Here is a 26009-nt window from a genome sequence, read left to right as displayed (position 1 = left end):
AGTCTATGAGACAGGGAACTCACTACCGTCTGCCTGCACAAATACCTTGTGTCACCGCCTCACTAGGCACACTCTCTTCTCCTTAAAAAATATCAACACACTGCACAAACAGTCTGTACACACACCAGGCAATCTTCCTCCACTAGTAATCTGTGCTGCTTTGGTAAAGGGAAAGATGTACATGGTGTGTACTATAGGTAAACTAGAAATATCTTCCTAGCTTATGCATGCATCACTATGGGAAAGAAATCTTATTGGAGTGAGCAGCATTGGCCCAGACGGGAAAGCCCTCTCCTATGTCAGAAGCCGTTACAGCAGTGGTGGGCCGTCAGGGCCAGCAAGGCCTTCTCTGCTGGCCTAAACATCATCAGAATATATATATTTTTTAAATATATTTTCCCACAAATATGTATTAAATTATTCCCCAGAGTAAGAGTTATACTCTTCATTTCATAGCTTTCCTCTTGGTTGCACTGCTTCCAGCCCCAGGTTGAGATTTGGAGGGCTGGTCTTTATCTTAGATCTTTTATCCAATCATATTCAGCCATCATGTGTTTCCAGGGGTCTAAAATCTGCCCTCAGGCCTTCAGAATCTACAGTGCGGGCGCTTGTAGCTTAAAGTGAATTGAAATGAAAATTTAATGTCAACCAATCAGCTTTAGAGTTTTTCAAGAAAAGTTAGACATTGTAAGGAGAGGTCGCCCGACACCGACGCTACAAAGCCTGTCACAGGCGGGAAAGGGGTTCGTTCGCCACTTTCAAAGTTCCAAATACGAGCGCTATCAATGGCTCACAGGCTCCGAGAAGCACTGCAAACTGTACTGCTGGGAATGCCTATTATTTGCAAGTGATGGATTTGGTGTTTGGAGCCACACTGGCTTTGCATTCTTGAGTTGTCTAACCAAGGCAGCAACGAGACACCAAAGTACGGCTGGGCACTTACAAGCAATGCTGCTTTTGAAAACTTTTGGGGACACCCGAGTGGATCTACAGCTCAACGAACAAGCGCGCAGGGCAACGGAGCTGCACAATGAAAAGGTGAAGAAAAATAGGGAAATATTGAAAAGACTCATTGATTGTGTCATGTTTTTGGGTAAACAGGAACTTTCATTTAAGGGACACGATGAAAGTGCTGACTCCACAAACAAAGGGAACTACGTGGAGCTTCTTTCTTTTCTTTCTGAAAGCAACACAGATTTACAATACCACCTGTCCACTAACAAAGTGTTCATTGGGACGTCAGGCAAAATACAAAATGACCTAATTTATGCTATTGCTGAAGTGATGGGAGAAGAGATCAAAATGGAGATTAAAAAAGCTCCCTTTGTTGCTAAAAATGGTGGACGAAACAACAGATGTGGGAAATGCAGCACAGCTCTCACTCGTCCTGCGTTATGTGACGGACACAGGAGTCAAGGAGCGATTTATCCGATTTGAAGATGTGACAAGCGGCAAGCGAGCTGATGACATTGCCGCTCTTATTTTCCGTTTCTTGGAGGAAAATGAATGTAGTCTGGATAAAGTTGTGGCACAGTGTTTTGATGGCGCAGCAGTCATGGCATCTGGACTCAATGGGGTGCAGGCTAAAGTTAAGGAGAGGGCACCGATGGCCTTATTCATTCACTGCTATGCACATCGACTACATTTAGTACTGACTCAAGGAGCCTCAAAGCTTAAAGAATGCAAGGTCTTCTTTGCCAACCTCAATGGCCTTGCAGCATTTTTCTCAATATCCCCTAAGCGCACGCAACTGCTGGATGACATCTGCAAGCGTCGTCTTCCTAAGGTTGCACCAACTAGGTGACAATATACATCTAGATTGGTCAATGCAGAAAAAGAGAGTTGCCCTAAAGGAGCTGTTTAACCACTTACTGGAACATTATGATGACCATGACGGGGATACTGTGCTTATGGCTGATGGATTTAATGCACGTTTGGATGATTTTGTGTTTTGTTTTTTGCTTGAAACATTCAATGGGAATTTTATTTATTCGGATGAGCTTTTTGGAATTCTACAGAAACAAACTTTGGATGTACAATTCTGCCTGACAAGGGTGAACGAGTTTTGTGACACAATTGAGCGAGAGAGGCGCAGGTTCAGTCAAATCTACGATGACACAGCGCGCATCTCAAGTTCACCCAGCGCACGCAGAGGCCCAGCACAAGGAGACCCTTGCACATGCTACCAACAACTCCACAGCAATATTCTGGACAACATTCTTTGCCAGATACGAAATAGGTTTCAAGACCACGAAAAATGTTTCTCTTCCTCCTGGACCCCAGCACTTTCAGACCTACTGGAAAAAATTCCCGCAAATAGCCTTCTCCAGCTTAACAGAGAGTCACGGAACACTGTTCGACCTATCCAAGCTAAAAACAGAACTGACTGTAATGTATGCTATGACTGATTTTGAAGGGAAAAGTCCCTCTGATCTCCTTGATTTCCTTAAGCAGAAAATTCTGAATGAGGACATGGGGCAACTTTACACATTGGCATGTGTGACAGTGACCATCCCTGTGTCCACGGCTTCTGTCGAGCGGTCATTCTCGGCCTTAAAGCGAATCAAAACGTATTCCAGAAATGCTACTGGACAGACTCGGCTTTCAGCATTAGCCTCCATGTCGATAGAAAAGGACTTATTGGTGGAACTAAAACTCACAGATAGACTGTACAACAGAGTCATTGAAGTCTTCTTGAGGAAAGAAAGGAGGAAGGATTTTGTGTTCAAATAATCAGTCTTTGGTGAGTAGGCATACTGTCACGTTCTGACCATCGTTCGTGTGTGTTTTCCTTGTTTTAGTGTTGGTCAGGACGTGAACTGGGTGGGCATTCTATGTTGGATGTCTTGTTTGTCTATTTCTATGTCTGGCCTGATATGGTTCTCAATCAGAGGCAGGTGTTAGTCATTGTCTCTGATTGGGAACCATATTTAGGTAGCCTGGGTTTCACTGTGTGTTTGTGGGTGATTGTCCTTAGTGTCCTGATGTCATTGTTCTTTGTTAGGTTACACAAGTATAGGCTGTTTCGGTTTTCGTTAAGTTTATTGTTTTGGTAGTGTTTGTGTTTAGTTTGTTTCTTCATTAAACATGGATTGCAATAATCACGCTGCATTTTGGTCCGACTCTCCTTCTCATATAGAAAACCGTTACAGAATCACCCACCACAAAAGGACCAAGCAGCGTGTCAACAGGCAGGAGCAGCGCGAGGAGATGCGCAATAAGGATTTCTGGACATGGGAGGAAATCCTCGACGGGAGAGGACCCTGGGCTAAACCAGGGGAGTGTAGCCGCCCAAAGGTGCAGCAGGAGAAGAGGCAACAGGAGCAGCCCAAAGAGGAGGTATGGACATGGGAGGACGAATTAGAAGGAAGAGGACCCTGGGCTCAGCCAGGAGAATATCGCCGCCCCAAAGAAGAACTGGAGGCGGCGAAAGCTGAGAGGCGCAGATATGAGGAGGCAGCACGACGTAGCGGATGGAAGCCTGAGAGGCAGCCCCAAAAATTTATTGGGGGGGGGGGCTAACAGGGAGTATGGCTACGCCAGGTAGGAGACCTGGGCAGACTCCCTGTGCTTACCGGGGGGCTAGAGAGACCGGACAGGCACCGTGTTATGCAGTGGTGCGCACGGTGTCTCCAGTGCGGGTGCATAGCCCGGTGCGGTATATTCCAGCTCCGCGTGTCGGCCGGGCTAGATTGAGCGTCGAGCCTAACGCCATGAAGCCGGCTCTACGCATCTGGTCCCCAGTGCGTCTCCTTGGGCCGGCTTACATGGCACCAGCCTTGCGCTTGGTGTCTCCGGTTCGCCTGCATAGCCCAGTGCGGGCTATTCCACCTCGCCGCACTGGCAGGGCGACCGTGAGCATTCAACCAGGTAAGGTTGGGCAGGCTCGGTGCTCAAGAGCTCCAGTACGCCTGCACGGTCCGGTCTTTCCAGTACCACCTCCACACCCCAGCCCTCCGGTAGCAGCTCCCCGCACCAGGCTTCCTGTGCGTGTCCTCGGCCCAGTACCACCAGTGCCAGCACCACGCATCAGGCCTACAGTGCGCCTCGCCTGTCCAGCGCTGTCGGAGCCCTCCTCCTCTCCAGCGCTGTCGGAGTCTCCCGCCTGTTTAGCGCTGTTAGAGCCTTCCTTCTCTACAGCGCTGCCGGAGTCTCCAGCCTGTTCAGAACTGCCAGTCTGCATAGAGCTGCCAGTTTGCAAGGAGCTGCCAGTCTGCATAGAGCTGCCAGTCTGCATAGAGCTGCCAGTCTGCAAGAAGCTGCCAGTCTGCAAGGAGCTGCCAGTCTGCATAGAGCTGCCAGTCTGCAAGGAGCTGCCAGTCTGCAAGGAGCCGCCAGAGCTGCCTGTCTGCAGGATGCCGCCAAAGCTGCCAGTCTGCAAGGAGCCGCCAGAGCTGCCAGTCTGCAAGGAGCCGCCAGAGCTGGCAGTTAGCATGGAGCAGCCAGGGCCGCCAGTCAGTATGGAGCAGCCAGGGCCGCCAGTCAGCATGGAGCAGCCAGGGCCGCCAGTCAGCATGGAGCAGCCAGGGCCACCAGTCAGCATGGCGCAGCCAGAGCAGCCAGTCAGCATGGAGCAGCCAGAGCTGCCAGTCAGCATGGAGCAGCCAGTCAGCATGGAGCAGCCAGAGCTGCCAGTCAGCATGGAGCAGCCAGTCAGCATGGAGCAGCCAGAGCTGCCAGTCAGCATGGAGCAGCCAGTCAGCATGGAGCAGCCAGAGCTGCCAGTCATCATGGAGCAGCCAGTCAGCATGGAGCAGCCAGAGCTGCCAGTCGACCGGACTCTTCCAGATCTGCCAGTCGACCGGACTCTTCCAGATCTGCCAGTCGACCGGACTCTTCCAGATATGCCAGTCGACCAGACTCTTCCAGATCTGCCAGTCGACCAGACTCTTCCAGATCTGCCAGTCGACCAGACTCTTCCAGATCTGCCAGTCGACCAGACTCTTCCGGATCCGCCAGTCAGCCAGGATCTTCCGGATCCGCCAGTCAGCCAGGATCTTCCGGATCCGCCAGTCAGCCAGGATCTTCCGGATCCGCCAGTCAGCCAGGATCTTCCAGAACCGCCAGTCAGCCAGGATCTTCCAGAACCGCCAGCCAGCCAGGATCTGCCGGATCCAACCACCTGCCTGAGCTTCCTCTCAGTGCTGAGCTTCCTCTCAGTGCTGAGCTACCCATCAGTCCCGAGCTACCTCTGTCCCGAGCTGTCCTTCTGTTCCGAGCTTCCCCTCTGTCCCGAGCTGTCTCTTAGGAGGGTCACCTATCTAGGGACGCTAAGGAGGTGGACAAAGACTATTATGGAGTGGGGTCCACGTCCAGCGCCAGAGCCGCCACCGCGGACAGATGCCCACCCACACCCTCCCCTATAGGTTTAAGTTGTGCGTCCGGAGTCCGCACCTTGGAGGGGGGGTACTGTCACGTTCTGACCATCGTTCGTGTGTGTTTTCCTTGTTTTAGTGTTGGTCAGGACGTGAACTGGGTGGGCATTCTATGTTGGATGTCTTGTTTGTCTATTTCTATGTCTGGCCTGATATGGTTCTCAATCAGAGGCAGGTGTTAGTCATTGTCTCTGATTGGGAACCATATTTAGGTAGCCTGGGTTTCACTGTGTGTTTGTGGGTGATTGTCCTTAGTGTCCTGATGTCATTGTTCTTTGTTAGGTTACACAAGTATAGGCTGTTTCGGTTTTCGTTAAGTTTATTGTTTTGGTAGTGTTTGTGTTTAGTTTGTTTCTTCATTAAACATGGATTGCAATAATCACGCTGCATTTTGGTCCGACTCTCCTTTTCATATAGAAAACCGTTACACATACAATGCATTTTATTTTTTATTAAATGTGTACGTATGTTTTGCATTTTATTTTGTTAATATTAAATAGCCTATATATTAACAAAATAAAATGGCAAATAGCCTATGTTGCAAATTATTTGTTTTGTTTCTTTTAATTTCAGTGAATAGTTCTTTGTCTTTATCATCACGGTGAAACTGCTTTGGGTGCGACAATGCGCTGTTTAGTGAACACACTGTATTTTTTTGGGGGGGGGGGACTTAAAGCTCAAAGTTTGTGGACCAGAAATGGATAGAAGAACTCTGTTGCACTCGACTATGTTCTTGCCTATTAGTTGAACTGTACTGTATTATACTCTTCCCCTGCAATTCTCTGAATAAAAATGTCAATTTCAAGGTGACGCAACGCCTGGTTATACTGCGTTTCTGTCTAAATGTATAGTGTCTAGAGCCATGGCATCATAATGATGGTAATAAGAGGTGGATTAATTCGGGGGGGACTGTGTAGGACCTCACTGAAGGCCCAGGCCCCAGGCCCACGGCACGCCACTGCGTTACAGAGGGGTGTTAGCAAACATATGTTAGCGCACATCGCTGGAGAACTGTAAAGCACCCTCTCGGTTTTCAAATCTTCATCCAGACCCCCCTGGAACCGGAACCCCGGCCAGCTCACAGGTCCCTGGGGACATGTTATGAATCTGCAAGTACAGCGCTTATAAATACGCCTACCCCCTCTTCATCCCAACCCTGGGGCTGCAGCATGGCACAATGGGCCAGCACTCCATAACCCCACCCCAACATATCTCCACCACCTCCGCTTCCTCACTATCCAGCCCAGTCTGCAGTCCCCACAGATTCCTCTGTGCACACGCGTGCAGGGCCAGGCATAGAGAGGAGAACGCTGTCTGGTCTGTCAATGGCAGCCACAGAGAACACACAGATTGCAGAACAGCAGACAGAACGTGCTAAATCGATGCCTTCTGTCTGGGATGGGCCGTATGAGAGGGTACCCTATCGATGACTGCCCGCCGCCATGTCTGAGTTAAACCACAGCGCCATGGGCTCTCACATACACAGGCAGACCGTGGTACAACCAATCTCCAATCTCATGCTCATCCATCAAACCTAAATTATGGCAGTAAGAGATATGTGTAGTGTATAGAAAATGAGAATGTGGAATGTTTATGCACGATATTGGAAGAGACAGACAGATAGGGAGAGAGAGAGAGAAAAACCTACACAGTATATTCATACAAAAACATAGCCCAAATGCTCCCTCCAGGGGTTCCATGTTCCAGAGAGGGGCAGAAAAGGCAAAGAAAAATTGATGGAGAGAGACAAAGCAAGAGAGAAAGAGAGAGGGAGAGCGAGCGAGCGAGAAAGAAAGAGAGAGAATAAAGAACAAGAACGAGAGAGATATAACCAAGGTAATGAAGGCAGATGTTGATAGAGATGTTGGATCTTAATTTGATCACTCTTTTGTAGATGATAATTTGCAGGAAATGCAAATTTGCAGTTTATTCAAGTTTATTCAAAAGGCTTCTAAAGTTTGTAATTTCCACTTTAAAATGTTATACTTGATTTGCCCTAACAAAAAATGTATCAACCCTTACAAAAAAAGGTTTCCATTATTTATATTCCACATAATTCACATTTCCTGTTGCTGCAGGATTATTTTCCTGCTGTAGCAAACAGGCTCAAATTACGATCCTACATCTGTATGCATGCACCACTGTGTTGCTTCCTAGTTGTGTTTGAGAGACAAAATTAATACTAATTACCAAGATTAATATCAATGGTTCAATGTTCCTATTAATGATTATTCCAGTAATTAGAATCAGCAGGATGAAATAAACTGCGGTTAAAATGTTTACAGGTAAATCCAGCTGCTCTCTATGTTCTCTCCTCTGAAATGAGATATACAGCCTGTGGTCTACCCGGGCACTCTGGTTTACACCATTTGGCATGAGGAGAAAACTTGGCATGTCTCACTGTTCACGCGACGTGGTTAGAGAGCTGGATTCTTTCTCCTTTAATCCTCCAAATTGTGTTGGTTTTTCCACAAGGAAAGAATAAAAAACGCCGTGTCCCAGGGAAAAAGATGAGTGACCTTCAAGGGGATTGGGAGATTTGAAATGACATTAGACTAGTTAGAAAGACAATGGCCAATGCATTAAACTCAAACACGATATTACTAAAAGACTGCAGTCAAAATATGGTTGCAGGAAATTACTGTAAATGAAGATAAAAGTAAGAAAATTGGCATTGTAAACCCCAGTGAATAGACACTGGATGTCTGTTGTCTGCTAGTGAGAACTAATCAAGTCTCATCGTAATAATCATCATTGATATCACCATAAACTAAGATGTAATCTCTCTAAGAAAGTCTCATGTTGAGATCAACAACCATTATTCTATCACCTTGAGCTCCTGTCCTTAGGAAAGTGTGGGCAATTGTAGAGGACATGACAGTCTTTTGTCCACAGTGGCTGAAGCATAGCAGGTTAAACCAAACCACAGTAAGCCGCTACGCTAGCTCCAGCACCAGCCTCGGGCTTGTGGTCGAAGATATACATCTTCTGGGACGCTGTTTCAGCTCTAACTAACCGCATTTGTGGACAATTTACAGTGGTGGATCTCTGTTAAAACCCACCAATAAATGAATCTATGGGGTGTGGGGCTGGATGCCTGCAGGTTGCCAGGCCCAAGATAAATTGCTGCGAGTTTCTGCACCGTCTGGCAATCTTAATCCTCAATAATCAAGGCCAGCAGAGTCAAGAAAAAGAGTTAGAGCACAGACACGTCGGGGCTGAGGCTAAAGAAAAATCCTCGGACCAATATTTCTCCAGCTCTGTGAGCTTACTCCAGTCTCATTCTAAGTCTCTGTTTATGAACTCAGGGTATAGTCGAGACGAGACTAAGGACTGGTTACAAGCACAGAATCGCACCTGCCTTTTCAAGGATCTTTACGCCCAAAGGTTAAAAAGTACCTCAGTTTATCAACAGGTTAGGTAATGCATAAGATTCATAAGACTGACACAAGCCGGAGGGAATGTGATGTGACCCAGACTCATGAGATTACAAACAAACTGTTAGATGCTAGCCTGCCTAAGCCTCCTCTGATCATCTTCTCAGATAAGTGTCCATTTCATGAGCAGGGGGAGAGCATCAAGGCATGATTACAACACGGCAAATGTCAGATATTCTTCATCTCCACTTACCATCTGCTGTGAGGGTCGATTGGAAAATGCTGACCCTCATCAGTAGCAGCCCTCTCTCTTGCCACCGAAAGACAGAAATTCTCTGACCTCTAAAAATATGGCACAAGTTACAGCACCCAGCCAACCAATCAGCATCCAGGGCCATGGCAGCGGGGCAGACAGACACTTCTCCTCGAGCCAAGAGTTGACAGGAGTGTGGTTTATTTAAGCGAGGCAGAATAAAATAGATTTGCTATGACAAAGAGAAAGACACCGCTGGGCTGTGTCAAATTACAGCAGGAGGCATGAATTATTCATCTGCAAAATACACTGGATCAAATGTTGAGGAGGGATTAAGGCTAGTGAGGATTGTTAGTGTCTATAAAAACCCCTGACACGGGCACGTGAATAGGTTTGCTCTCCCGCTCCCCCGCTACATGTGTACATGTGAACAGCGTGCCCCCTTGAGCTACAAGGTTTCACCCGCTTTTATCCTCCAACGCCTCGTTTCCAAGGTGTTAAACATGTCTATCTGATTTCCCGGGGCACAGACAGCAGCCTCACACCGTGCTGCCCCTGCCCAACCTAGCAAGCACCTTCTTCATCTGCACAGGCAGTTGGTTTCCACAGAAATGCCAAGGAGCCAGGCAAGCTAATCCCTCCGCTGTGGCAAAGATGGATGTGTCAGTCCGCATCCATCCATCTGTTGGTGCCCCCTATCTGTCAGCTCCCAGTATCTCCTATCTGCAAGCAAAATGAATGCCACGGTGGGGCTGAATGAGGGTGGTCAGCTTGACAGAAACCCCTGAGGCCAACGCCCAGATAACTCCAGGAGCTTTGGAGATAAATTGCAGGAGCTTCACATGAGATGGAGCCACAATGCAATTTTCCCCAGCAGTCCAGATACAGTATATAAAGGTAGGAGGGGGGCAGGACAGTTAGCTGGGAGCTTTCAGTCAGATAACCTCCCAGTGAAATCCGACCAATACTAACAGCAGGCCCGGTGAGATCCAGAGAGGATTACAGCAGTGGAGTGAACAAGAGGAACAAAGCCACACTCATCCCTGTGTGTCATCCTTGTTTATGAGGAAGCATCACATCCTGAGTGGACTAAAGCCTCCATCTTGGTTCTGACTATGTCTCCCTCAGGCAGACCTTGAGGCCACAGGCCTCGCAGCCCTGCTGGTGGCACATACCAGCATCCTTCCGCCACAGCCTTTCTCTTTCTCCACGAAAACATCAAGTCACCTGGGGACAATTCCCAGACCACAACTGAATACAGATGACCTTTTGTGACCAGATCAGATGGGTAGGTTATTTATCGACTGTGCTCTCTGTTGACTCTATTGAATAAAAGTGCCAGTGGACATGCTATATAATATTATAAACTAGGTGGTTTGAGCCCTGAATGCTGATTGGCTGACAGCATTGATATATCAGACCGTATACCAGGGGTATGGCAAAACATGTATTTTTACTGCTCTAATTACATTGGGAATCAGTTTCTAATAGCAATACGGCACCTCAGGGGGTTGTTGTGTATATATACATATATACATACCAAACTACCAAACTTCCTCTGGCCTTAAGATACAAGACACTGTATACAGTACATGTAGTATTTGTAAAGAGATGGCAACCAAGAAGAACCGCTAAGTGTTTGTTAAGAAATGAATAAACATACTCAAATTAAGCATCTCCCAAGACGCATTGCTCATAGAACGGGGTCTGACACTTTCCATGTTCCTCTTGAAGATCCTTAGGCAACCCCAGGGTCAGAGACTGGAGCCAGCAGCTAACACATGAGGCGGGCGAGCGTGAAGCAACAGACAGGAAAGAAACACAGACTAATGAAACAGACTATCTGGGGTATTTATTTCAGGGTGAAGAAATTAATAAGCATGAAAAATAATAATCCTCAACACATTGCAGGCCAAATGCAATGATTAATGAAAAAACTGCCGACCCAATTATTTCAGGCAGAACAAAAGGCAACGGTAAAGATTGTTGAAAGGGTAAACAATGGGGAGAGCCTGGCTGGCTGCGCGCAAACAACTCAGACACAATTAAACCCACGCTGGCTGCATCTGCTCCCAGAGCCCTGCCTGGTGCACTATCACGCTGACACAGCGTGCTGCAGGCCTAGCATGGGAGGAGCAGTGGAACCTGGGCTGTTTACCTGGCTAATGCCCAGACAGCAGTGGCCAATCACTTTCCTCTGCTGCTTTACCGACTGCTGGGAGATCAGCAGATGCTTTCAAGGCCAGATGAGTCACAAAGCACAATAAAAAACACCATGATGTTATTAACTCCTTTATTACCCAGTCCCTGCAGGATTCTGCAATCACATTTTCTAAAATCAACAATTCCCTGCATATTATGCGAGGGCTTGCAAATTTGATCAATCCCGGCACTATTTCCGCATAAAACAGTCAAATCATAGCAACATTATTGCATATAATTGACCCATTACCACAGTACAAAAAGAGGGGTAGCAAATTTCAACCAATAATGCCAATAAACCTTTTTCCTCGTCAGCGTATTTTTGCAAAACAATCATTGCGAAATGTCAGAATTTCCGCAGCAAAATCAAGCATTTATGCTTGCAAATATCACAAGAAAATCCCTGCAAAATTCTTGAGGGACTGCTTTTATTAGCATTGGCTTACACTACTAAAGGTCATATTTGCGAGCTTCTACAAATCACATGTTCTTTTGTATAGATGGGATTCAAAGGATGACACAGCAGTGTTTCCCAACCCTGGTCCTCCAGTACCCCCAACAGTACACAGCTTTGTTGTAGCCCTTGACAAACGCACCTCATTCAACTCATTGAGGGCTTGATGATCAGTTGACAAGTTGAATCAGGGTTAAAATACAAATGTGTACTGTTGGGGGTACTCGAAGACCAGGGTTAAGAAACAATGTGCTAGAAGACGGATTGGACCAGAGAAGGTTCATGCCAACACTGTGTTTTAAATAGGTCTTATGTGAGTTGAAGCACAGCCAGACTGTGGATTTACACAGGAGGCCAAGATTAACAATTCAGAACAATTCTGATAATGACACACTGATAGAAGAGTGCATTACATTCCATTACGGCATCCTACAAAGCCTGACACATCTACACACATACAGGCAGGCAGACGAGCAGGGAGCGACCCCTGGCCAAATCCACCCCGTGCTACGCCCAAACAGATAAATACTGCTCACGTCAGCTGCTCTGCATGTTTAGGTCTCCTAATGGCTCTGTGTACCTCGCCTGGCAAAGAAAAACAAATCCTCAGGTATCAAATGTGTCATAAAGACTGACCAGGAACCCAACAAGTGCAATAATGTTGGCTAGATCATTAATGGGTGAGAAAAGCACCACGAGCATTCTCTCTATTTCTCAGTCTGACCGTCTCTCTCTTTCTTTCTATTTTGTCGCTCTCCCTTTCTCTCGTTCTCTCCAGTCCTCTTTTCTACTCTCCTCTAATTTTCTGGTTTATTATGAGGAGTAGGTTAAATAGCCTGTCCTCAGCTCCTACACACAGACATAAGGTGAAGGGGCCACAATGACAGAGCCTCTCTGTTACTTCCTACAGTAGATTTATACACAGTCCTCACAACAAAAGGGCCACAGAGGCCAAGGCACTTCTGGGCCTTGTTAGACAGGCCCTTGATTGGCTGGTCAGACAAACTGAGAGCAGGCTCTTGTCACACATGAGAGCATCTGCTTAGTCCTGTAACATTACCCTGCTCTCATCTCATTCAGCAGAGCTGAGTGGTTTGATCCGCTTACCCCACCGCCACAGGAGTAAATAGAAACACTGAGGAAAATGTCAACAAGACTCTTTGTGATGCTAAAAGATACATCTGATTAAATATGCTCCCAATTTACCTCTAGCACCAAGCCACAGCTTGACAGGAGAAGCAGAGATAATGAAAACACAGACACGCCACTTACCTGATCATCGCCAGAACTGGTAGCTTTTAGAACTTCAGATGAACAATCCCAATATGAAACCAGTCCAGAGGAATCAGGTAGGCCTAATGTTTTTAAATTCCCAATCATCTACGTTGCTAGTTCAGGTGGTGTTCAATCTGACACACCATGTTTTCTAATATTCATAAATTGCACAAATAAAGACTAGTTATGGAGAGAAATCTATTTGGAAATTGTCGTTTGATGGGGACAAATTCTGTGGCTCATGCTGGGGGCGGGACATAAAGTATTAATGGTTACCATAATCCACCATATTTACTACAATATTCAATCTTCTGCCTTCAAGCTAGGTTTCCTTTGTCACATTGCTGCTGGCGTGCGTGACAAAAGGATTTTGCCACAATTGTGTGCTCATAAGCCTTGATGTTACTTAGAAAGAGTGCAGTACCTTCAGAATGTATTCGTACCCCTTGACTTTTTTGTTACAGCCTGAATTTTTCTCTCACCCATCTATACACAATACCGCATAATGACAAAGTGAAAACATGTTTTTAGAATTTTTTGCAAATGTATTGAAAATCAAATACAGAAATATGTAACTTACATAAGCATTCACACCCCTGGGTCAATACATGTTAGAATCACCTTCGGCAGATATTACAACTGTTAGTCTTTCTGGGTAAGTCTCTAAGAGCTTTGCACACCTGGATTGTACAAAATTTCCACATTATTCTTTCCAAAATTCTTCAAGCTCTGTCAAATTGGATGTTGATCATTGCTAAACATCCATTTTCAAGTCTTGCCATATATTTTTAAGCCGATTTAAGTCAAAACTGTAACAAGGTCTCTCAGAAACATGTCATCTTGGTAAGCGACTCCAGTGTAGATTAGGCCTTGTGATTTAGGTTATTGTTCTGCTGAAAGGTGAATTTGTGTTCCAGTGTCTGTTGGAAAGCAGACTGAACCAGGTTTTCTTCTGAGATGTTGTCTGTGCTTAGGTCTGTTCTCTTTCTTTTTATCCTGTACAGACTTCCTTCTCTTCACTTTGTCATTTATGTTAGCATTGTGGAGTAACTACAATGTTGTTGATTCATCCTCAGTTTTCTCCTATCACAGCCGTTTCCTTCCTCTCCGGCAACTGATTTACGAAGGACGCCTGTATCTTTGTAGCGACAGGGTGAATTGATACACCATCCAAAGTGTAATTGATAACTTCTCCATGCTCAAAGGGATATTTAATGTCTGCTTTTTACATTTTTACCCATCTGTATTTGAAATTCCCTGCTCGACTGAGGGACCTTTCTGTGTGGGGTATAGAGATGAGGTCAATAAAAAATAATGTAAAACACTATTATCGCACACAGAGTGAGTCCATGTAACTTATTACGCGACTTCTAAGCACATTTTTACTCCTGAACTTATTTAGGCTTGCCATAACAAAGGGGTTGAATACTTATTGACTCAAGACATTTCAGCTTTTAATGTTGAATTAATTTGTAAACATTTCTTAAACATAATTCCACTTGGACATTATGGGGTTTTGTGGGTAGGCCAAATGACACCTGTGCGTCAATCTAAGGAACATAATACAAAATCCCCATCAAAATCCGTCAGTATAAACTAGAGATTTGCATGGGCTGCGTCTCAATCCTTTGTATCCGCCTACGTCGGCCTGCTGCGTCTGCGGAGGAAGGTGGTGGAGCTACAGCATTTGTCAGACCATGAGACATCCAAAAAATCTGTCTTCTCTGAAAACACATGTGGCGTCCGAACGGTTTGGCGTCCAACTATTATGACCAGTCTATGGAAAGGGGAGACTCTCACGAACACAGTGTTTTTCCCCCATTTTACTCTGCGACCCCCACAAGTGTCACGGAACTCGTCTGAAGGTAACCCATACAAACAAATGTAAGTATGTAGGTCGTTTTCTGTCCCAAAAATCTCCTTTTGACTGTCTTTTCTGTCATTTATGAATTTGTTAGTCAATGTGTTCCTGAGACTTTTAGAAGTGTTTTAATCCATTTAAAATTCAGGCTGTAACAAGAAAATATTAAAAAGTCAAGGGGTGTGAATACTTTCTGAAGGCACTGTAAATCACCATATGAAGGGACAATAATGATATTCATGAAAACAAATGACAGCATAATCTAATTGAAGGTGAAACCATGGCACCTTTGTTTCACTCTGTGTCCCCAAGTGTTGACTCCTACTGTACTGTTTGTATATAGGTAGCTAGTATTGGAGGATTAGTGATAAGGACAAAAGCTGAGAAACCTTACCTAATACTCCAAGCCGATAGTTCACTGTGATGACGATAACATTGCCGTAACTTGCCAAGATGCTGCCGTCAAACATATTCCCAGTGCCCTCCATGTAGGATCCCCCATGGATGAATACCATCACAGGCTTAGGGCTGCCGCTTTCACGGATGTCTGCAAGAAGGGGAAGGAAATTATTAAAGGACAAATTAAAGCCGACAGCTGGAGATGCAATCTGAATTGTGGACGCTTTGCTTTTCTCATAATTTGTGGCACATTGACTTTGCTTTGAGACTATTTCTGGTTTGCACGTCAGATAGTTCATTTTCTACGTGACAAGTATGACATGTTCCTGGTGATTGAAAATTGAAAATGAATCATATTTTTTAGTTTCAGGAAATTTTATGGGCTGTTTTTAATTTTTGGAGGGCCAATAAACTGTCAGCATTAAAGAAGAGCAGAGATTCAAATTGACATTTCAATTTATGCGGCACAAAAATCTAGTTTTAATCTAATAAAACAGATTGAACCTAAATGTTTTCACAAACATTCTTGAAGAAAAGTTTTTAATTACATTTCAGACATCCAACGTTTTTCCCTTTAACAATGTGTTATGCTTACTGAACTTTGCATAATGATGCTGTCCAGAGTCTTTACAAAGGAGGACATCTAGATTGGGCACTGGGTTCGAATTAAATGGGGGATAGGGATACAAAAAAATGGCTTCCGATTACTTTCATCTTTCATAAAAGCAGAAAGGCTATTCATCTTGAGTGCAAAATGTCCACATACATGTTCAATATCTCATTGATGTTTGGTGTTGGGGGACTCACTTGCAAGAGGTCTCAGTGCTGAGGAAAGTAATTAAATAGTAACAAAATAAAAGAATAGAATTTTCCAAAAAGCCTTCTCTTACGACAAAAAAGTGAGGCCGTATTTGCAGAATCCAGGCCCTCTCTCTGTTCTTTTAGTTGATTTTCTTCCTCCCACTCTCTCTTTCTTGTTCTCTCTCTCTCTCTCTCTCTCTCCCTCTCTCTCTCTCTCTCACTCACATTTCCAGTGAAAGTGAAGGCTCCTACAGAGGAGTAGAGAAGGAAGGAAAGACCAGGGCAACTCTCATCTTCTCTTCCTCAGTAGGCAATGCACCATAACTCCTATATTATTGATTAGGACTGAGCAGCTGGAGAGTGTGTGTGTGTGCGCAAAAACACAAGTTAGTGGGAGAAAAGAGAGGGAGACAAGGAGAGAAAGAGAGCTCCAAAGGAAATATCTTGATTATTTTCTGAAATTGCACATCAGAATCCTAACATCTTCCATTCACATTGATTAATTACTTTAAATCGCAGAATATGATTTGATTTGATTTTAATAGCAGCTGTATTCATGCAAGTGTGTAAACTAGTGATGCATTGAGACAGGAGAGTAATACCTGATCTCTCTAGATAGTTACAAACAGAACAGCAAGGCAATTTACTAAATCTGTAAAATAAAACTAGAAATTAAGACTAACTGGAAAGATTGTGTGTCTGTTTGTGTAAGTGCATGCATACATGTGTGCATGAGAGAGATTCTTACAGTAACTGTGTCGCCCCTCTCTGTCTCTTGTGCGGGTGCCAGCAGCAGATTAAAGTGACACACATCTGGCCACAGAGGGTTATGGCCATGGTGTGTAGAGTACTGTCTGTCAGGATTTCCATTACATAATGCATGTCATTCACTGTCCTTTATGCTGTTTGTTCTTTTGTTCACTTCAGCTTTGTGAGTGGCAAAAAAAGCAAGTGTACATTCACATTTCTTTGGAGGGATTCCAGGCTTCTCTGACCAAGGTCCAAGAATTGTAAACCTCCATAAATGAGGAATAGAAGCCAGGGAATTATGTGTGCTGGTGTAACGCAGTTAAGAACGTACAGTAAGCTCACTCCACAGCTAGCTTGAAATGTCGCAGTTGGAGCTATTGAATGAAGATATTTTTCAATAGCTCAAACAGTTGGTACGTTGTCAAGGAGGGTGGTCTTGTGTGTCTGCGAGCAGAGGATCACTGGTTTCGAACCCGGTATAAGGGCAGGGACAGTAGAATAAGCTATACTGTTAGCAGCACACTGACGTCTGTTTCACTGGTGCCGTCAAGCCACGGATCCGCAGTTGGGCTCAGCTCAACGGCTAGGGTCGCTCGCTGTGTGGCAAGTTTAGAAGGGGTGGTGGAAACTATACTGTTAGCAGCACACTGGCATCCGTTTCACTGGCTTTTGAGATTCAATGGCAATTTGGTCTAAACTGGGCCTACTAATCACAGGCTTCTTTCATGCATGCTACGTGAACACCATGGCGTGCTAGGCTCGTCCTAGCTGGAGGTAAATGGAGACAAGGTACAGCGTAAGTGAGGACAGGTGCATTCCTATAAAGATGCTCACATAACAGAAGACAAGCTGCAGAAGCACTGCACTGCAATGCCACCCACGTAATATCTGTATGACCTTGCAGACAAGATATAAAGAGAATGTCCCTGTAATAATCCTCCGGAGGACCAAAGCTTCCAGCCATTACAAATCCACGGGTGTATCGGCAGCTACAAAGAACTGCACATCTTACATTCCATGACATGGAGAGGTTCCATGGCCGGTGTTGTTTTTGTTTGACTTCATATCTCTGTTGTGGCTGTAGGTTACACGTTGAAAGAGCACTATCAGTGAGACAGCAAGCCGATTGGTCCTTGGAAAACTGAATTGACAGATCTCAGTGCGTTGGTTTTCACAACATATTGTCTTCTGTCTCAGAGAGGATTATTCATATGCCCTGGATTATTTATCAAGTGAATAGGCTACTTGAGAGGCTTGCTGGGATTTCACTGTATATTTGTGCCTTCTTTAATCTTTGGATGTGTGTACTCAGCAAATCGCAAGTTGCTGCAGATCAAAGATAGCTGTTGCATTTCTCGTTTAGTTTTCTGTAATTGGTGTTTATTTCACCAGATTATACAGGAGATGTACATTATTAAGACTGTGTTCTGTCATTAAGTAGGAAGATCCCTTTCTCACTCCCTCACTTTCTCTTTGAATAAATTCATTTGTGGTTATTAGAGTACTTTCTTCTGTTTATTACTTTCAGTGAGGAACCCCTTTTATATTTGTCAATTTCAAATTGTGGCCTTGATCACAAGGCTTATATCACTGTGCCATAATGTACTTGAATGTGTGTAAAATAGTGATGAAGAGGCCTCATTAAGAAGGAACTTTGTGATCAACATGTTGCAAGTCATTGCCCATAACAATCCAGGAACATCCATACATGTTGCATAGGAAACTTTTTTTTTTATAACACAACTGAAGGTGACTTGTGTTAGTATTGATCGGGGTATCCAATTCCCCAGGGTTGCAATGGTATCTTTTATTTTAGAAAAAAGAGGAGAGCTTTAAAAAATCATGCAAAAAATGTATTAAGATTTGATTGAAGGGTTAATAGTCTCTTTTTAGGTGGGATGCAACATGTAAAAAAAAAAAAAAACGAAAAAATCAATAAAAAGAATTCAAGCAAAAACCTACGTTAGATTATTAACGATTAAGTACTCTGGAATGACGGGAGACATTAAACACACTCTTAAAACATCAAGCAAAAAAGACAAAACAAATCCAGCAAAAATGACGAAGGAAAAAAATCTTCAATAGAAAAAGAAAAAAAGGACAAGAAATGTAAGAAAAACAAAGAAGAAAATGTTGAGAGTTCCTTGTCATGCAAATCAGTTTGGCATCAAAAAATACCTTCATCCTCCACCCCGTCATTATCATCTAAATCATCATTGTGTTTCTTTGTAAGGGGACCTAGGATCAAGAATGGAGAAGATGGAGGAAACAGAGAATACAAGAACACACAAACCTTATAAATGCTCTAAAGAAAAATACATCTTAAGTGATTTTCCCTGTGAAAAATCAGACTGAAAGAGAAGAATGCAAACAATATGATACACATTTGTGGAGCTTGGTAGTATGACTTTTGTTCAAGTCCTGTACAAGAAAGGTTTTCAAAATAGGACTGTTTCTTACAAAAAGATTCAAGAATGTAAGATAAGTCCGTTTCAGTAAAACAGAAAGTGTATTTTCAGAACAAAGCTTTACCTCATGTCATTATCACCCCTCTGTCACAATTGTTCAAGTAAATTGACAATCATATAATTAACTGTTCTTGATTACTCCTAAGAAGCCAATGACCATATCCTCTGCATTATTTTGACTCAACATGCAAGGACATTTTTGGGGGTGTCTTGTAAAATTAAGTTCCAATAAGTAGCCCACGTCTGCGAATTTTCATGGAGATTGAATGTGCTAAAAGAGAATACCCAAGATTGAATCACAAGTGGACTCAACATATATAAAACAATCTCAGCCTTTTGAAGGAGAGAGGACATATGCAAAATAGAAGCTAAATTAAGTAATGTCATCGCAGGATCACAGCAGATCACACATTGCAGGATCATAGCAGATCACACAGTGCAGGATCACAGCAGATCACACAGTGCAGGATCACAGCAGATCACACAGTGCAGGATCACAGCAGATCACACAGTGCAGGATCACAGCAGATCACACAGTGCAGGATCACAGCAGATCACACAGTGCAGGATCACAGCAGATCACACAGTGCAGGATCACAGCAGATCACACAGTGCAGGATCACAGCAGATCACACAGTGCAGGATCACAGTGCCAAGTGGATGAAGTCATTCCAAACACACACAGAGGTTAATTTGCTTCATTGTCTCTTATAGGTTCCATTATATAACAGGGAATAGGTCAGAGACTGCAGCAGAGTAAACCAAGACAGGATTCATTTAGAGAGAAACAGCACATAATCCACAGTAATGGACTGTAATACAAACACGACACAGATGGACAAACAGACAGACAGGCACTCAGAGAGACAGACGGGCACACGCGTGCACACACACACACACACACACACACACACACTACAAGGTTGACAAAGCTGTAGTCTAGACACATGCAAGCCTACATTAGGGTCAATCATGTGTAAGCAGAGAGCAGCAGAGGCAAGAGTGAGAGACAGTATGGCTAATGAAAGAAGCCTTCACACACACACCACTCAAACTCATTCTGCCTATGATCATGCTCCAACATGACCATACAGCACAGCAGATAAAAAAAAGGGAAGTAATGCGAGGCAGGGATGAGAGGGGGGGGGAATCGAAATGCTCTGTTTTCTATTTCATTCTATAAAAATAGTCCAGACACGTATTTTTCCCATGTCTTGTAGCCAGAACATAACTCGAGAGGGAATAGCATGACAACACTTTAATTTCTAGCAGCATTCTGGAGAAGAAAAACATTTGACGTTAACATCACGTTTCACCCAGCAGGGTTGATGAGATTGACTTTGTGAAATACATAGTAAAAAAGGAAACAGTTACCAAAATAAAGCCTGTATGGTAACTGAATTGAGATGCTGGAGCAGTGTCCTGCAGTGTCCTGTGACATGACTGTGACATGTCCCCTAACTGAGGGGACGGTTGGATTATATCAGTCAGGACAGCAATTTCAATAAATTCCCTGTATTTCCAGAAATCCTCCAACCGGGATTTAAGGAAAAACCAGGGAATGTATTAAAAGTTCCCAGAAATTGCAACCCTAAGCATGACAGCATGCTGTCAGCATCACATGTCACTACTAAACTCCAAGTGACTGAGGGGCAGGCCCCACACAATGACCTCTCAACCTGTTCTGACCCCCTTGGAGAACTAGAGGACCTCAACACTTGTGTGTCACACCTGGCTCCACTGCACTGATTAGAGAGGCTCTCTGATTTTCTGTCTTTCCCGGTCTTTATTGTCTCTCTCTGTCCCTTGACCTCTGTCTACCTCTCTCTTCCTTTCTTTCCTCTGCCTCTCCATCTATTTGACTGGTAACCTGTCTGCCTGTGTTGCTGTCTCTGTCCCCCCCCCCCCCCCCCCCACTCTCTGCCTGTCTTACCAGTGATGCTGTCTCCCAGTCAGATGGTAGATTGATTTATTACTGTAGCATAGCTCTTACACACCCTTTCTAAATTAATTTCCATATCCCTCTTTCTGACGATATTGATTTGTGTTCATCTCTGAATGACAAAGTGCAACTTCATGCTCGAGCACTCTGTAATGTAGGAAAACAGGTGGGCCAGTGCAGCGTGCAGCAGGCGGCCGACTCCAGGGATCCTAGCGCCCTTAACACTTTAATAGACTATGAACCCCGAGGCTCCAGCCAGATGAGGTAATTAATGCTTAGAGCTCAATCTATCTCACATTGTGCACATTACGACACATTCGTCAAGGATCTTAGACCTATCAAATGGAAACAAACCAACTCAATCAATCATAGATTTGACCATTAAAACAATAGGCTCTCAGTCTATAACATACAAAAGTTAATAAATCTGGGGATTATGCACGGACCTCTGATACAGTACTGGTTATAAAACGTATGTACAGTGCCTTGCGAAAGTATTCGGCCCCCTTGAACTTTGCGACCTTTTGCCACATTTCAGGCTTCAAACAAAGATATAAAACTGTATTTTTTTGTGAAGAATCAACAAGTGGGACACAATCATGAAGTGGAACGACATTTATTGGATATTTCAAACTTTTTTAACAAATCAAAAACTGAAAAATTGGGCGTGCAAAATTATTCAGCCCCCTTAAGTTAATACTTTGTAGCGCCACCTTTTGCTGCGATTACAGCTGTAAATCGCTTGGAGTATGTCTCTATCAGTTTTGCACATTGAGAGACTGACATTTTTTCCCATTCCTCCCTGCAAAACAGCTCGAGCTCAGTGAGGTTGGATGGAGAGCATTTGTGAACAGCAGTTTTCAGTTCTTTCCAAAGATTCTCGATTGGATTCAGGTCTGGACTTTGACTTGGCCATTCTAACACCTGGATATGTTTATTTTTGAACCATTCCATTGTAGATTTTGCTTTATGTTTTGGATCATTGTCTTGTTGGAAGACAAATCTCCGTCCCAGTCTCAGGTCTTTTGCAGACTCCATCAGGTTTTCTTCCAGAATGGTCCTGTATTTGGCTCCATCCATCTTCCCATCAATTTTAACCATCTTCCCTGTCCCTGCTGAAGAAAAGCAGGCCCAAACCATGATGCTGCCACCACCATGTTTGACAGTGGGGATGGTGTGAGCTGTGTTGCTTTTACGCCAAACATAACGTTTTGCATTTCATCTGACCAGAGCACCTTCTTCCACATGTTTGGTGTGTCTCCCAGGTGGCTTGTGGCAAACTTTAAACAGCACTTTTTATGGATATCTTTAAGAAATGGCTTTCTTCTTGCCACTCTTCCATAAAGGCCAGATTTGTGCAATATACAACTGATTGTTGTCCTATGGACAGTCTCCCACCTCAGCTGTAGATCTCTGCAGTTCATCCAGAGTGATCATGGGCCTCTTGGCTGCATCTCTGATCAGTCTTCTCCTTGTATGAGCTGAAAGTTTAGAGGGACGGCCAGGTCTTGGTAGATTGGCAGTGGTCTGATACTCCTTCCATTTCAATATTATCGCTTGCACAGTGCTCCTTGGGATGTTTAAAGCTTGGGAAATCTTTTTGTATCCAAATACGGCTTTAAACTTCTTCACAACAGTATCTCGGACCTGCCTGGTGTGTTCCTTGTTCTTCATGATGCTCTCTGCGCTTTTAACGGACCTCTGAGACTATCACAGTGCAGGTGCATTTATACGGAGACTTGATTACACACAGGTGGATTGTATTTATCATCATTAGTCATTTAGGTCAACATTGGATCATTCAGAGATCCTCACTGAACTTCTGGAGAGAGTTTGCTGCACTGAAAGTAAAGGGGCTGAATAATTTTGCACGCCCAATTTTTCAGTTTTTGATTTGTTAAAAAAGTTTGAAATATCCAATAAATGTCGTTCCACTTCATGATTGTGTCCCACTTGTTGTTGATTCTTCACAAAAAAATACAGTTTTATATGTTCATGTTTGAAGCCTGAAATGTGGCAAAAGGTCGCAAAGTTCAAGGGGGCCGAATACTTTCGCAAGGCACTGTATGTATAAATATTTCCCATCCCTTGATAAATTACTGAATGTGTCTATGGTGAAATATATATGCTGAAATATTTCATTCAATGCAGGTGGTGCCATAACATGTTGATCATGAGCAGAATACACAAGAACCGATCTTTCATATGTAGTCCAAGAGCACAATAACCTATCTTTGACTATGTAGCCAATTACAGGGCTCACAGCTCTGTAGATCTCTTTGATTAATGACTTGGACACTATGGACTAGGACACTACTGACAACGTCCACCCATGTAATGTGCAGTTGATCCAATGACGTCCGACTCTCTCCAAATATTAGAGGCACACAACAGAGAGAGGCTGGCTCTCAGACAGACAGACAGACAGACAGACAGACAGACAGACAGACAGACAGACAGACCTGACTGACTTATTCACACTCTCAAAGCAGAAACAATAACACAGCTCCCAGACAAGTGATAATTTGACTGCGTTAACTTTCTAAAACAGTATAGTAACCTCAACTTGCACTCATCGTTAAGCCAGCTACTAAACCAGGTATGCAGCTCTCCAGTGCTCTGCATTCAAACTATAGGCTTACAGACAGGCAGGGCAGACCATGTGACTACCATGTGCTCTGCAGAAGAAAAACATCCTCTGGCTAACACTTCGTGATGTGTCGCAGAGTATACATCCAGTACAACAGATGACCCTCTCAGCTGTCTGCCTGCCTTTGACAAGGCTTCTCACACATGTAGGCTAACACATCGAGCCCAAGGCAACCAACCAGACCATATGGAACTAAAAGTCTCGGCAACCGCCCTGATTTTCCCTCAGTTCCAACCCAGCACTCTGGCTGTCCTACTGTCTTACTACGCATTTTCTTCTTCTTGAACTGCACTGTTGGTTAAGGGCTTGTAAGTATGCATTTCACCGTAAAGTCGACACTTGTTGTATTCGGCACATGTAACAAAAATGTGAGATCCTACTACTGGTCACGTCTGACAGGGAGAGCGAGAGCATCAGCTACCCTCGTAGAGGGGAGACATACTATATTAAAATGTGTGACATCTAAAGTACAGTATGAGGGGGAAAGGATGGAGCTTGTATGCTTTCTCCTTTGTTGACCAATTGCCACAGAATTGACCAAGATGCATCTAGAGGGGACTTATTTTACATCCTGGCCTGTCATATACAGTACAAAGCAGTTGTATCAGGAATCAACAGGAATCATCAGGAATCAACATAAATAAACCCTTTTACTCTCTTTCTTTTCTGTTTGCTTTCTTCCATGCAGCTGCTAGTGAGATAATCTAAGTAGGATACTGTATAGGCACAGTGTTAGACCTGCCATCAATCATCATTTCTTTCTTCAAAAATCATTTGTAACCTTGCCAGCATGAATATTTCATGATGTTATATGAATTTGCTTCTGTGTTTTCTCCCCTAATGAACCACGATTCATACGTATACTTTTATATAGATAAATATTCTCCACATGTACTGCTCACTGTGTAATACTGTGTAACATCAGTCACAAATGGTAACAACAGGAGTCTCATAAATATTTGATTCCCGTAACACGGCTGACATTCTAATGACTGTCAACAAGGGTCTCTGGACCCAACGAAAAAGGTTATGATGCTGGGTTTCAAATATCAGTAGTGAATTCCAGCAAAAAGATAGGTTATTTTCTTGGAAACCCCCCTTGGGGAGAGCAGAGAGGACCTGGGGACCCAAATGTCACAGCGCCTTTGGATTGTGAAGGTGCTGGTGCTCATTAGAGCCAGCCACTGACAGGATCTAAAGGCAGGTAACATCGGTGTGTGTGTGTGTGTGTGTGTGTGTGTGTGTGTGTGTGTGTGTGCGTGTGCGCGTGCACGTGTGCACGTGTGTGTGTAAGGAGGGGGGGTTCATTAGGAGCTGTCAAAATGATAACAGGGACATAGAAAATGACACACCTAGTAATGAGCACCCTTCCTATTGAGGGGAAGTTGACAGGGGAGAGGGTCAGCAACTCAGTCCCCCACCCCGCTGCAAGGAGCACACAGATATATCAATCATTTGATGGAGCAAGTAGCTTTGCTATTGGCCAAGCCGGTCTGCGCAAAACCTTTCAGAACTTGATCATTTGATCATGAAGAGTGGCATCTCCATTCGTAAGCACCAGGACCTGTTAGATAGAGTATGACCAATTATCCAGCAGAGCAAAATATTGATCCAATTAAAAGTGCAGATACAGATGGTGCTAATTGTACTGGAGTCACAAGATGTAGTATTGGAAATATGATAATGATGATTTCTTATCGATGCTTCACATGTTCCTATTCTCATTGATTATTATGTCCCACTCTGCAGAAATAGTTATTTCTTATCAATCTACCGTATGTTCTCTCGCTCATAACCCAGTCTACATACACAGTCCTGTCAATCAATGCCTTTCTCCTCCAGGCCTACTAAGGCTATTCTAAGGCTACTCTATTTGATACGGTAGCAAGTCAGGCAACGTCTTTTTGGTGCAGATTTTTTGCATCCCCTCACTATGAAGAATGCTTCATTTCTATCCCAAATCACTTTGATGGATAAAAAGGACATGAGAAAATCAAGTGTGGAGATGGCTGTGGTTGAGTTAGATGTCGCCCTAAGGTTTAGCATGTGAAATCCGCCTTGGATACAAAGACCAAACAAGGAATTAACTAAAAACCGATCTAATACCCCTCAATAAAACAACCTTCATGAGTCTAACTTTTTGCATGATCTGCTTATGTATTCTGTCATTGCCAGGGATGCAGCCTGCTGAAATTGGTTTGT

General features: G+C 44.0%; 1 protein-coding gene across 1 annotated transcript in view; it reads right to left on the bottom strand.

Moving 5' to 3' along the window:
• The window catches only part of LOC139406634 (neuroligin-1-like), a 290759-nt gene that overhangs the window by 179174 nt on the left and 85576 nt on the right, over positions 1–26009 (bottom strand). Inside the window, exons 4-5 of the mRNA XM_071149467.1 lie at positions 18926–18985; positions 15192–15344 (exon numbers count right to left, since the gene is read on the bottom strand). Of these exons, the coding sequence (XP_071005568.1) occupies positions 15192–15344; positions 18926–18985 (213 nt within the window). The remainder of the gene's footprint in view (positions 1–15191; positions 15345–18925; positions 18986–26009) is intronic.

This window comes from Oncorhynchus clarkii, chromosome 4 (genome assembly GCF_045791955.1).
Source record: "Oncorhynchus clarkii lewisi isolate Uvic-CL-2024 chromosome 4, UVic_Ocla_1.0, whole genome shotgun sequence".
In the NCBI taxonomy this organism is placed as follows: Eukaryota; Metazoa; Chordata; class Actinopteri; order Salmoniformes; family Salmonidae; genus Oncorhynchus; species Oncorhynchus clarkii.
Note: the sequence above shows the minus strand (reverse complement) of the source record. Positions and strands in the feature narration are given on the sequence as shown.